At 37.8% G+C, this 14,117-nt stretch overlaps 1 protein-coding gene and 1 long non-coding RNA gene across 4 annotated transcripts in view; one reads left to right on the top strand and one right to left on the bottom strand.

Moving 5' to 3' along the window:
• Positions 1-7,633, top strand: part of UMAD1 (UBAP1-MVB12-associated (UMA) domain containing 1) — a 126,346-nt gene extending 118,713 nt beyond the window's left edge. For all 3 annotated transcript variants that reach the window (XM_054020364.1, XM_054020363.1, XM_054020362.1), the window contains exon 4: positions 5,973-7,633. In XM_054020364.1, coding sequence (XP_053876339.1) covers positions 5,973-6,227 — 255 coding nt within the window. In that variant the 3' untranslated portion in view covers positions 6,228-7,633. The remainder of the gene's footprint in view (positions 1-5,972) is intronic.
• Positions 7,634-8,967: 1,334 nt separating this feature from the next.
• LOC128832766 (uncharacterized) lies at positions 8,968-12,364 on the bottom strand. The gene is made up of 3 exons (XR_008444048.1): positions 12,330-12,364; positions 10,689-10,894; positions 8,968-9,842 (listed from the first exon to the last, which is right to left on the bottom strand). It is a non-coding gene; the product is annotated as an uncharacterized LOC128832766 (long non-coding RNA).
• Positions 12,365-14,117: the final 1,753 nt, after the last annotated feature.

Raw genomic sequence — 14,117 nt, 5'->3', positions numbered from 1 at the left:
GGACTGTTTCCTTCTGCTCCAGTTTGACGAAAACCATTGCAAAACTCCCCTGTTCGCTGCTCCTGTTTGCTAACTCATGATGGCTAAACATTTTCCATACCTGTATACTGTGTATCTCTTCTTTCCTGTCCAAATGCCATCTATTTTATGCCTTTTGATGTTGAAAAAAATAGGTTGGCTCACTGATGAAGAAAAGGCCCCATTTATGTGAGTTAATTCTGTGTAACCATTTCCTCCTGTAAATTCATTTGATGAAACGTAAATTGTTTGATATTCTGAATGCATTTAATTTATATTGTTTTAGTAGGATGATGTGCCACAATATGGCAGTGTTTTCTTTAGGAAATGTCCAGAGAATATACTTCGAAATGCATTGTATTTCAGAAATTGTGTAAACTGGATAAACAAATTAGAAGTTTAAATAGAAACCAGTGTGACTAATGTGGGATATCAAATTCTTCAGATTTGCTGCTGTAAATAATGTGGTTGAAGGATACATGCATGAAAACAAAAGCCATTTTATAACCTCAACTTTGATTGTATACTACAGTTTTGTAATGATATGCATATTGTAACCGGCTTGGTGATTTTAACAAACTGAAAAAGTTCTCTTTGTTGTGCTGCTGTAGTTGGCATAAAATCTGGGTGTTGAGGGCATTATCCTAGGTGTTACTGTTATTTGTCCAGAGTCTGAGAGAGAGAGAGAGAGAGAGAGAGAGGGAGGAATGTATTTAATGTTAAAGGACACTGTCAAGGTTCTGGGGCATAAAAATGTTCCTAGCTTTATAATAGTTGTATGTGGAAGATCTTACCTAAGCTCTCTTGCATGCATTCTGATGCAACTTCTTTACTGCAAAGGACCATGATTACATGTACTGGGTACCCCAGACAATATAGGAAAAAAACATTTCTGAAATTGTGAACTATTCAGAGCTGAGAGTTGTTTTCCTTATATGTGTGTACAGTATGTAGTACATAGATGGGAACTATCATAAAACAAATGATGATGAAGAATGGAGTTGCATTTTATACCAGATACCTGGATGTATTCGACAGTACTGAAGGGGTTAAAAAGTGCAAACGTGGGGTTGGATTTTCCAGTTGACTAAGTTCACTTTGTGCTGCTTACACAATGTAAAGTGAATTTACCCTTGTTTGAGAAATCCCCTGGGGACTTCCCCCTTTGTAGGGATTACTTTCAACTAGTGTAAAGCCGGCAGTGGTGGCTTTATCATTCCTTGCCACCACCTTCTACACTGGAGCTGGCATAAGGAGAAGACATGTCGGGGGGGAGAACCAGGCTCCATTCTCCATCTGATTCTCTGCTGGCAGAAGGCGTCATACCAGCAGCACAATGTAAAGAATCCCCCCTGCAGGTTTAAGTGATGCCAGGACCCAGCAGAGTGGAATCGGGGAACAGTGACCAGGTCTCTGTAAGCCCCCCTTTATCCATGGCACCTGACCTTAGCTTAGGTGTTGCAGAGAATTGATCCCCCTGAGACATTTATTTCTCCACAACAGCAGGGAGTGGGAATTCTTTCAGAAAATTAGTGTATTGTGTGACTCTCTCTAAACAAACCAATGAATGTGAACATCTTAAAATAGTAAAAACACATACTTATTTTCACTGAGGAGACTGTGTTCCAGTGGTACGTGCACTGTTCCCATCTCTGGCGTTGGCTCGCATTGTGACATTGGACAAACCACTTTACACCTTTCTGAGCCTCAATTTACCCATAGAACTTGAGGCTGTCTCTCCACGGCATTGTTGAAGCCAGGGATCAGATTATTCCAGTAACAGGTTTGATGTCCCAGTAGTTTTTCTTTCAGCTCCTATCTTTCACATGCTGCTTTGCTCCCAGCTATTCAGAGCTATTCTTGCAATTCTGTTTTTAGAAGTTAAATAGCATGCATATCTATGTAATACAGAAATACTTGACAAGGTGGATTTGGTGATGACAATTGTGGGGATTGAGAGTATGGTGAAAATGGGGTTTGAGAGTAAAATACTGCCGATTTATTTTCTTCTTAGTCCAGCCACTGGTTGAAGTAAATTAGCAGTCCTTCTTTATTTTTTTTAAATCTTGCACTAACATTTCCAGTGCTATCAATTTGCACCTTTCACAGGCATGACATTTATTACATGGAAGAAGAGGGGATATGTAACTGTCTTTCTGTGTACCACATGCCTGTATTTTTTATCTTATTTTAAACTAATTTCGGCACATAATGTTCTAATTTGCATTGTAAATTGAATTCATCCACTTTGTGGGCCAATTAGGATGTAAACAGGTGTTCTTAAGAGTGAAGTCTTCCAAACAAACGTAGGAGTCTAGGGATTTCTGATTATCATCTAGGCCATAGGATCAGGACAGCAAATTAGGGCTCATTTTTCCCTAGAAAGGTGAGAAAAAAATGTTATATGAAGACCCCTTATAACCAAACTCTTACAATACCACCTTTTCCTAACCTCCATTTACTGTCTCTGACTCAGATCTGTGCTTGCCAGCATGAGGCTGATGTAATGCAAGCAGATACCAGCACCTCTAAAATGGCCCAAATAGGACAGTTATCTGGAGAGATAAAGTGACTGTGATGCTTGTGCAGGGTACAGTTTAAAGGTAAACATGCCTTTTTATTTAGAAGTTAGAAATTAAAGACACAGATACCTGGTCTTTTATTGCTTCTTTTCTAAATGAAACTGAATTGTTAAACTAGTGTGCTTCCTTCTGATAATCAAAGTTCTCAGAAAAGAAAGTATCTATATAGGCAGGATAGTTTTATTTCAGTATGAATTCTTTTATCTTGCAGAGCTTGAAAATCCACTTTCCTGTTTGCTCTCAGCAAGTAGGAAGCTTTCCCAATGAGATGAACTGCTGTATAATCTAAGATTCCTTTTATAAAAATTTTTTTGCTGGCCTTGATGGTTGCAAAGATAATGGAATGGAGTATAAACCAGTGCAAGAACGTCTTACTGAGCTTGCAGATATACAGCTCCATTGTCTCAGCTGTTCCTTGCAGCTTTGGAAACCTTCAGCAGAGTTAAAATTGAACATACTCTTTTTTATTAATTTTCATTGCTGTCACTTAGATCCCAGAGGCAAAAGAAAGAAACTGACCAGGACCCTCCCTGTCTGTTTCATTCTGCTAATCCTTTTCAAAACTAGGAGCAACAGCACAAGCAAGTACTGGAGCTACTCACAAGAATGCAGAACCCGAAAAGGGAGTCTGGGGATGGGATGAAGAATAAAAGAAACACATCCATTGTAACATCTAGAAAGCAGAGGGGAGAGCTGAGTAGCAGACACACACCCATATTGCAACAGCCAAGGGGCTGGGTGAGAGTGGGTTAGACTAGCAGAAACCCAACCATAGGCATATTCTGTTGACAGGAGGCTCTAGAATGAGAGATGAGAAGAGAGAGAGAGAATATTCCTTCTTTTCAAGGAGATAGGGCCTTCAGCTTTGACACCAGAGGCTGGTATGAAAGAGGGAGACCACAACCTAAGTTCAAAGGTAGCCACCTAGAGTGAATCCCAGCAGTTGAGTGAAAGGTTCTCTTTTCACCTGGGCATTGCCTATGGACAGTGGAATGCCATCTTTTGTATCTTTTTTGGCTACTAAGTTTGTTCATCTGGATATTAAATATCTCATAAAATTTCCAAACCCAAGGTGAGTGTTCATATATATTCCGTGATTGTGGATTTTGTGCAGTAAATCTTAAGTTTTAAATGTCTAGCCTTTATCATTGTAAAGAAAGCCTTCCACATGCAAACCAAATGTAAGTGATGGAGAACTTCCTTCCTTATTCTGAAACAGTAGTTCTGAGAGGTCAGCATTTCCTTATTAATCTCAGCAGTGTGATGACTCTGAAACCTAATGAATTGTAAATGTTAATGTTAACTCTTTCACTGCTGATCATTTTAGTAGACAGTTATCTAGTGTTTGTTTATCCATCATTACTAGATGAGAATCATCTATTTGCCATCAGATTGCTTTCAAGATGTCTCCAGTCCTGCCCACAAGGGGAAAATGTCACCCCTCCCCATCCTCTTGCCAAAAGACTCAACTGCCTCTTACAATGTCCCTGGAACCAAAAGCCCGAACTATCCCCTGCCAAGCAGCCACAACCCTTAGCTTCTCCACAAGAACTATAGTTATGTGCAGATGACGCAGAAATCTAGCATTGCTCATCTTAGCTTTGACTCCCTTTAAAATTAATGGGAGTCATTCATCTTAAAAACTTGTCCAACTGTTTGAAAATTTATGTTCACGCTGATCATATAACTTTACATTCCTTCCTTAGTAATAAAAATATTCTTTAGGTTTTTCTATATTTGCATTTACTTGTATATGAGAGTGGTTTAAAGGAATAAACACGGGGCTGGGAATCGAATTTGAGCTCTGTTCTATGCCCTTCTATCACTAACTGGATTTGAACAAGTCACTTAACATCTCTCTGTGTGTTTTCCCTTCTATAGAATGGAGATACAGTAATCACTTACCTCGCAGAGATGCTGTGAATTATTAACAAATGTTTGTACAGTGCTTTAAAGATATAAATAGCAATATAATATTTACCTCCGGTAGAGTATTTTTCATCCATAGATCTCAAAGTGCTTTCCAAAGGAAGGAGGGTTTAGTGTGTCTGTTTTAAATATGGCAAAACTATAGGATAGAGCAGTGGTTCTCAAACTTTTTTTTTCCGCGGATCACTTGAAAATTGCTGAGGGTCTCAGCAGACCACTTAATGATCTTTCCAAATGTTGTTTGTACTGTTAGCTAACTATTGTAAAGCGCCATGTAAAAAAAGTTTAATAATAATGTGGTTTTGTTCTACATATAAAAGCACACAACTCATGTTTTAATATCAGTCGTCTTACCTTTCTAATGTGATGGATGCGCTCTCTCTCCTCCACCGCGGCAGCCCCCGAAATGGGGCTGGGAAGGAGGGGTGAGGGTCTCTTCCTCTCTTCCCTACCACGGCAGCCCCTGAGCTGGGGCTGAGAAGGAGGGGGGAGGGTCTCTCCCTCTCTCCCCCGCTGTGGCAGCCCCCGAGCTGGGGCTGAGAGGAAGGCTGTTTCTCCCCAGCAGCCCCAGCCCTGGAGCTGGGGAAAGTCGCCTCTTTCTCAGGCTGCCGCAGCCCTGCACATCCTAAATTCCCCCCACTCCCTCTTCTGACCCCACTTCCCCCTCCCACCAACCCCCTATTCCCCCCAAGGCCACCACCTCACCTTACGTGTGCTGCTTCTCCAGGGTCCAGGCACCTAATTAGTGGAGCCACACCAGCGCAGCTCCACTAATTAGGTGGGTGCCCCCTCATTCTCTCATGTGTGGCCACCCAGGTGCGCACTTTAGAGGGAACTATCCGCAGACCACCTGAAAGGAGTGGTCTGTGGACCATAGTTTGAGATAGAGATTGTGATTTATCCAAGGTGTCACAACAGGACAGGACTCAAGTCTCCCCTAATCCAGTACCCTATCTAATGGACCATATAATTTGTTTAATCTGCATAGCAGGATTTTGAAGTAAACTGCCCAGATTTTTCTTTTTATCAGTACTTGCTCAATAATCTATGATGGTCACATTGTGCAAAAACTGTTAGTGCATGTAACAAGAAAAACAAACAATCACTTTATGTGGTCATTACAGGCACACCCAACCAGTTGGGCAATTTCCGTTTTAAATTAATCTACATTGGTATATTTGTCAGTGTTCACAATTGTATAGTAGGATTATGTGGCCAGAAAAACTGCCATTATTCATTCAGAAAAATCCATTGTTTAATACAGCCTTGGCTAAAGGAAGCTTGACTCAAGGAATTGCCATGGTAGGCATTAAGAATTCAATTTGTAGTCTACCCCAACCAAACCACTACTGCATATTATAAGTAGGTCATCATGTTTTCAAGTGTAAAGCTTAAACTTCGTAATTTGTGGTGTCTAAATTATTGTTCCTTTGTTTTCTTTAGCCAAATACAGAAAAACATTCACATTTGACTGTAGTGGGTGCTGAGGAGGGAAATGAGAGTCAACATTTGGAAAGCAATCATTTCATGTCAGAATTCCTCAGTGATGTACCCTTCACCCTAGCACCCCATGTGCTAGCAGTACAGGACACCTCTAATGGCCTTCCAGACCAATTGCTCTCCTACAACATCAATGATAATTTATCAAGATTTTGGTATGATTTTACACTTGAAAATTCAGTGCTTTGTGATTTGTAATATGTCTTTATCTTTCTGTCCCTTTGAATGTGCACTGTGACAATTTGAAGATAATTACACAAATATTTTGTTTTGTAACTTAACTGCTTAAATGTTTTTGTGGTATGCCATTTATATAACACATGCATAAAAACTAAAATAATTAAAATCTCATACTGTTTTATTCCTTAACATAGCATCTTACATTACACTTAAGTAACTTTTCAGAAATACTGAATTTGTTCCTAAAATAGTTAAGCAGAACTATTAGTTTTGTTTAATCCTGAGTAAGAGATCCATCTGTTAATGCATTAATTGGTGACTGTCAATAAGTGGATTGTAAATGCACACATTTCATTATTCTTACCTGTCATGTCATAGACTTCTGCAGCATTTGATATTTTACTCTGATGCCACAAATGCAAAGCCTGTTGTGCATATTTCTTTTTAGACTGTCTTTGCTTTTTCCAGGGATGGAAATGAATGCTGATTGTAAATGAAGTCATGCTATTTTGCACTGTAATAAGCAACTGATGCTCCAGTCTCAAATGCTGCTTTTTAAACCTCTGAAGAAAGTTTACAGGTTTAACTTTGTTAGTATGATTGAGTAGATTTTACCATACTCAAAACATAAAGCTAGTCAGCTTCTCCTTTTTCCAGTAGACCTTTCTGTTCATCTTACCATGTCACTTCAGTCTCTTTCTCAAGGGTTTTCTCTCTAACTGCCCTGTTTTTTCTCATTGCCACATGTGTTCCTGGTTTATGCATAGATCAGTTTTTCCTTTTTAACCTTTGTGCCCCCGAAAGAAAGAAATCTCAGGATATGTACTTTTAATGGTCATACCCTTGTTTTTTTTAATTGTGGCCCAAAGATACAGATGGCAGTGTTTAACTACTACAAAACATTAAATTGTTCCATACCCAACTAAATACCTAAAAATTCATTTCAAGCCTTGAATATGCATATTTTATTATAGCTAAAACCTAACTAAATTGCTGTTGCCCAATGAACTGCTCACTGTAGTCTTTTGTAGTGTGTGTAAATAATTCTCTGTGCCATATGCAAGATTAAATTTGTTTTGACTATCAGGAAAAAATATATTTACTGTGCCAACTGTAAGTGGGTATTTTCATAAGAAATGTGTGACATGGAATATTTAAAAACATACATACAGGTTTTCACATTTGTGTGCTTTTAAGATGTTTGGGATAATAAATACCACAAACGATAGAGAAGCTATGTTGTAATTACATTTTGGTTTGTTAAAATGATCATATTTTCTCAGATTTTTTTTTCTGGAAAACCTATGCATTTCATTAGTTTGTTTGCAGTCTGTATCTGTTAAGTTTATAAATATGCTTTGAGCTACTTGTTTTCAGGGAAAGTATCTATATTGCACTTAAATAAAAGCTGTGGTTAAATAATATATTAACATGGTGGGTCTTTCTTTTTAAACATGTAAGAGAATGCCATTATTATCTAATCCTTACATACATAGTACATTACAGTCAGGATTATCCCAACAACAGGGGGGATACTGAATAAGTTTGGATAACCAAGAGAATTTTCAGTGTCACTAATAAATATCAGGGGTATGATCTTTTTTTTTTTTCCACAGAATGGTGTTTCACATAAGGGACATTATGAATAATCTAGTTTATACTATATTTTCTGTGTTGTGCCCATAGATTCCAGTGGCACATCTGGCACTGATGACACTGTATTCTGAGGTTACCTTTTGTGATCCAAGAAGTGCTAAGATTTCACAGAGAGGGAAAATAGATTTTTAATAAGTTGGTTAGAACCTATTTCTGTGCTGAATTCCTTGGCTAGTGGGGACGTTAATTAAGTTCTGGTTTTCAGTGCTAAACTCAATTCTCATGTTTCTTTTGCATTTAACCTTTAAACTTTTACCTATCTTGAAAATGGCATATTCCTGTTCATATTGTTTTTCATCCCATAACTGATATTTGTCCTCAACTCAGCCATTCCAAGAGCAGAATTGCAAACCAGAGATGAGTATCCAACAAACCGATAGAACTGGTTCTTTCCACATTAGTAGACTTGTAAATACACTTTCTCCACTCGCCTATAAGATATTTTATTAAATTAAAACATTCCTTACTAGAATCCTGCTCTCAAATGCTCACAGACCAATATGCCTCTATATGCATAGGAAAAGAGCAGATGAGCACAGGAGGGGAAAGTACACAATCATGACATGAAATACAGCTAGTAGGTCAAACATTTCACCTACAGCCATAACAGTATCTCTTTGGAAGGGTAAAATTTACATACAACAAACCTGCTAGCAATATTCCTCATTACCCTCTCTCTAAAAAGCCTAGGGGCTCAAATCACTCTCTTGCTTGACATCATCCATAAAAAGTGTATACAGAATCCTAATGGTATCCAGACAGTCAAAGTAAATTTTCCCACTGGGAGATGGAAAATACACCCCCAAAAAATCTATTAGGAAATAATTTGATTTATGTGCATTAGCTCCTGAGCACTTGCCCACTACTAACATGATGACGACATTACATCATTCGAAAATTAAATGCTTTAGAATATAGCTGTTTCCATTCAAACCTTAGACTGAAGAGAGTGATACATATTTATGTATGTGTTTAATGACCATACATGTTAAATGGTTAGTAGATGGATGTATATACATTGGAATACATTTATATTTGTCACTGGTTTGTTAATTTAACAAATACCAAACTGTTTTATACACTGTGGCTTGAATATTTATTTGGCCATAAATGAAGAAATGTAATTTAAAGCAGCATACAAAAATAATCATTTTAATAATTTCTAAGCAGAGATAGTTAATATTAACATATTTTAAGTGTCATAAGGTATCATAGTTGCTCTATTACACGTTCAATATAAAAAATTCTGGAACAATTCAAAATGATGTTTTATGTGTATTATGTATCTGAGCCGATTTTTGATAGCTTTGAAGTTTTTCATTTACAGTACCAATAATCTCTCAAGAGAAATTGAGTTGTCATCTCAAAAGCTAATGTTTATAGACATTTAGGGTCTGATCCTGTTTCACTGGAGAAAATGGAAGCTTTTCCATTGACTTCAGTAGGTGCAGTAACAGGCCTTTATTTTTTAATAAACAGTTTACCCAGACAGAGTCCCTTTTGTTTTTTTTCAGGGGAGGCTTTGAGTGTAATCTATGGTTAACAAAACCTCATTTTGCAAGGGATATCCTCTATAATGTGTGATGGCTTCCTTATGAATATTTTGTTATAAATCAAACTTAACAAAACATCTTTTATTTCGTCTGAAAAAGATGTGACTAAGACTTCGGAAAGGCCTAATTTTAAAATGTAGGAAAAAAGAGCGAAGTCCACATGTTCAGTGGTAAATCAAAGAATAATTGCATCCAGAACAGCCCGACAGCAGGCTGATCATGAACCAGCCCCTACAAACAGCTCTTTAGCGACAAGCAAAACCAGAAATGGAACTAGATAATAGGGTGTACAAGAAATCTGCCAAGGAGACCGCCACAGACACAGTTGCTGCTATTTCTTGGAAAGTACAATCTGAAGCTTGACATCTCAGTGCTGCAGTTTCCAAGTTTATCCTTTGTGTGACTACAGGTGTAGGCTTTGGTCCTGGAACAAATATAAAAGGAAGAAGGTAAAGAGCATATTCAAGAGTGTAATTACTAGTGTTTCAAACTGATATACAATTTATATATAGTTTATTTTTTAACTTCATGGATAACAGGCAAATTGATGAACAAAATGTAAATTCTTAAGAGCTACAAGGTTTTTATCCAGGAGGACTGCGCTGTTTGCACAAAAGACTAGAATGTATATCAGAGAAACAACTTTTTGTGAATTAAACGTCTGACAATCCTGCTTTGGGTTTTCTCTTCTCTCTACACCTAGTATGGGGAAGAATCAGACCTGAAACTATGGGGATATATAAGCCCTTTCCTTCATAGGAAGCTACAGATTGTTCCACCCATTCAACAGCAACATAACAATTCCAAATTCCCAGGGTTTTTTTGGATGGGGAACGGTTCCTGCCTGCACCCCCACTCGAGCATTGCCAGAGATAGTGTTGTTACATTAACAAGGTAGCAAAATTAAAAGTATAACTTTAAGTTCTTAAGATATTGACCAAACTATTAAAGAGGAATTTCCCCCTTCATAAACCATTTCAAAGGAAGGTTCTTCTAGCATGCTCTAGCAGGGAAGAAGGCTTAACAGGGCTAAGCAAAGGACTACAAAAAGCAAAGCATGTTCAATGCCTCTCCATTTCTGTATCTATCCTAGGTCCTTAGGCTGAACATTCTGAAGCTACATGTGGTGACTTTGTATAAACTACTAGAATTAGGCAGACAGGGTCTGATTTACTATTATCAATATATAAAAAGATTCCTTGAAGTGGCAGAATTTGTCTTCTTCCCTATTTCCCCAATATTTCCACCATTAATCTTGCATGTTCCTTACCTGGTGATTAAGTCTAGTAATTATCCTTTTCCTTTGAATCACCTCGGAAGAATTTCAGAATTGGGGACCTTGTCAGTGAGCCACAACTCAGCATCTTTCACAATGACACAGTCTCCTTCAGGCCTGAGAGCTATCCCAGCCTTCATTCCCCAAAGATCCATTTGCACAGACCCCACATTACTGTTTTGCCTTTCTTTTGTCTGGATCTAAAACAATGTAAAGAAGAAAGATGTGAACTTTATGGGGAAGCAAATATGCATATCTAAAGGGAAGCACATTCTCTGTTCAGATTCCCTTTGTACTGCCAGTCAGTTATAGGGAAGATGTTTCTAAATTATTGATATTCAAGATTAAGATGTGTATTTCAGAAGCAGACAAGGTCAGAGGCAAATCTGGTCCTCCAGGAATTACAATTCATTCAACCAGGTCCCTGGCTATTTCTGGGGCAGAGAGATCTCATGAAATCTTTGTCGGTATTTGCAAGGCTGCTCTTCTGCTCACACTTATGTTAGGCTAAAGGCAAAGCAACATTTTCATTCTTCTACACTTTCATGTCTGATGGTCTTCCTGAAGAAGCAGTGAGATCCAAAGCACTACCAAATAGATGATGCCCTCTCTGGATGCAACTTTTGATAGAAGAACTCTGCAATGGGCAGTGCCTTCAGTAGTTTAATCTCTTATCCAGATTTACTCTACCAAAAACAACTGGTTTGCTCTGAATTTCCCTCTCCTTTAGAGCCTCACTAATTCTTAAATCCTTCAGTAGGAGTGTCTGAAAATTCTAATTTCTTTTCTCCTACTGCCATATCTGAGAATCTACCCCACCTTAGTTATGGGTTCTGGGATATCCTTAGATATATTTGTTTTTTTCCATTCACTCACTTTCAGGATATTAAAATGTTGTTTGGTTCTTTACAAATAGTTATGAATTAATTCATGTTTAACAGTTAAGTGTTGTTACAGCTTTGAGAGCAATGCTGTCTGGAGCTTCTTATGAAAGGACAAGGCTTTCTCCTGCACCTCTTGTTCTGTCCTTTAACTGCACGGGAAAGGAGGATGCACAGTGGGAGTGTCAGAAGATAGGAGAAAAGAAATTAACAGATGAGACACAATTTTCCTTGCATATCATTTTGCTGTAGAAGACATAACTAACCAAAACTGAAACGTACAAATGAAATTAAGTGCAGTTGGACAGAACGTGGCATATGGGAGGTTAAAGTCAGAAAATAATTGGGGCATTTGTCCCCGCCTCATTCTGTGAACAAGATCTTGAAGGCTTTTCCAAAGAGAAAATTAGCAGTATCAGCTATAGCCTCCCTTCTATCATCCTCCAGTTCATTATACCAAAACTGCTGTTGCCACAGTTTCTGTCTAGACCTTCAGGACAGGGACAGATTCTTTACGTATTTGCACCGTACCTAACACAAAGAGCTCCTGATCCTGGCTAGTACTTTTGGCAGTACTGTAATGTAAATAATAGAGTCATGGAGTTAACACTGAATTGATTGCATACATCCTGTCAACAGAGTTTCTGGTTATTTTGTTTTTATCTTTAGCCCTCTCTGTTGCAGGCCTGTGGTCTGAATGCTTTCAACAAACCAAAACATGAAGGTAAATATTCTAATAAGGTTTACCACTTACCCATCAGTATGAAGGAGTAGCTCAAAGATAGTTAGATTTTCCTTAACCATGGTACATAGTAGGCACAAATCTGACAGATTCTTTCAGAGAAGCAAAGGCTTATGGGCAGCCCAGAACTGTGTGTTTTTTTTAATAATAAACAAGCAGTTGTGAAGATTTCAGTGTGTAGCCTAGCTTATGTGAAGAAGTTGGAAAGACCTTTCCTAGTTCTACAACAAAATGCAGCATCTGGTGGTGTCGGTGGAAGTTGTGATAGCCCCAGAATAAGTCAGTAGCTGTAGTGCAGAGAAAACAGAGGGTTTAGTTCAGCCAGCCAGCCAGTTCAATTCAGTTTTATCTTTGTTGCAGAGATAAAATAAACTCTTGAGATCAAAGATCTTACTTGCAAGGATGTCCTGTTAAGTCAGTTGACACATATACATCAGTATTAAGACGTAAAGGAAACTGCTTATAAGTAAGCAACAAATATATGAACCTCAGTAATTAACATCTCACATGCAACCATTTGTAGAAATCATTACACATTCAGTGCATCCATTCAAACTCAAATATTTATATAGCAGTTTGTAAAGGTCAGTTCTGGGCATTCATCTAAATCCACTGGAAAAGAATTCTAAAAAAGATGAAGTACAGCATTCAAAGAATCTTAGGCTCATGAAGGATGGCATTTAGATAGTCTAGACAGTGCAAGCAAACAGGCCTCCAGAAGTGGTATGGAAAATATTTTATTTAAAGAGACAGGTGTCTTATTCAAATTAAAGAATTGTATAAGGTCCATAAAGTAGACATAAGGACATGTACTAGGATCCTGGTAAGAGACTGTTACCCATCCAATTATTATTTCTGCTGGACTAGCTATTGCATGATTACTTTAGCAAGAATATCCCCACTGGTCCTTTTCCTCAAGCAAGTTGCACAATATGTGATGCTTTTGGATTGTGCCACACTTTCCTTCCTTTCAACTGCCATTATGAGCTACGAATGTATCAGCATAAATTGTTCTTCTCACCCAAAAATTTGGGACAGTTTTGGTTGCACCACTAACTTTTTAGATAGACTTGCGCTAAGTGGTATTGTGGATCTTTCTATTGTTACTTGTTTTGCTTTTTGTCTCTTCCATAATGTCAAAATATAGTTCGCTCTTGTTCAATCTTACCTTCCGTTAAATTAATGTTGCTTAATGTTAAACTACGTATGGCCTCCTTTTAAATGGTAGTGTGGAGTAGATTTAAATATCTACTATAAAAAGGAAAGCCAGATTTTTAATACACTATGGCATTTTACTCTGATGTAATTTTACGGAATCATTTATCGATATTATGTCAGATTCTGATGTTACTAGTGTAATTTAGACTAGAATCTGGCTTACGGTATTAGCTCTGTATCTGTATTATTTAACTTTAATGTTCTGGGAGGGGGGGAAATAGTGGCAACAGATGTGGCATTAAGGAAGGAATTTAAAATACCTTCCTAGATTTCGTGTTTCTGGAATTAGAATAACTGGGAGAAAAATCCTCACTCTTCACTATAGGCATTTCTGTATTTTATTTTATGTTGCATGTACTGTGCAATAGATGCATCCATTCTTCCCCACAGATAAAGTAAACGAAGTAACCGATTTCTGGAAACTAAAAGTGATTTAAAAAGTTGTGATCACCTTTTTTTCCCCCCAATGCGAGAATAATAGATGCTACTGTTGGTTAGTAAAATTGCCATTTTGAGTATAGACCTTAAAATGCTTTATACCACTAAAAAGTAATAATAGACCTATGAATTTCAACAAAAATA

Source organism: Malaclemys terrapin, chromosome 2 (assembly GCF_027887155.1).
Source record: "Malaclemys terrapin pileata isolate rMalTer1 chromosome 2, rMalTer1.hap1, whole genome shotgun sequence".
NCBI lineage: Eukaryota > Metazoa > Chordata > Testudines > Emydidae > Malaclemys > Malaclemys terrapin.
This window is presented reverse-complemented; position numbering and strand designations above follow the sequence as displayed.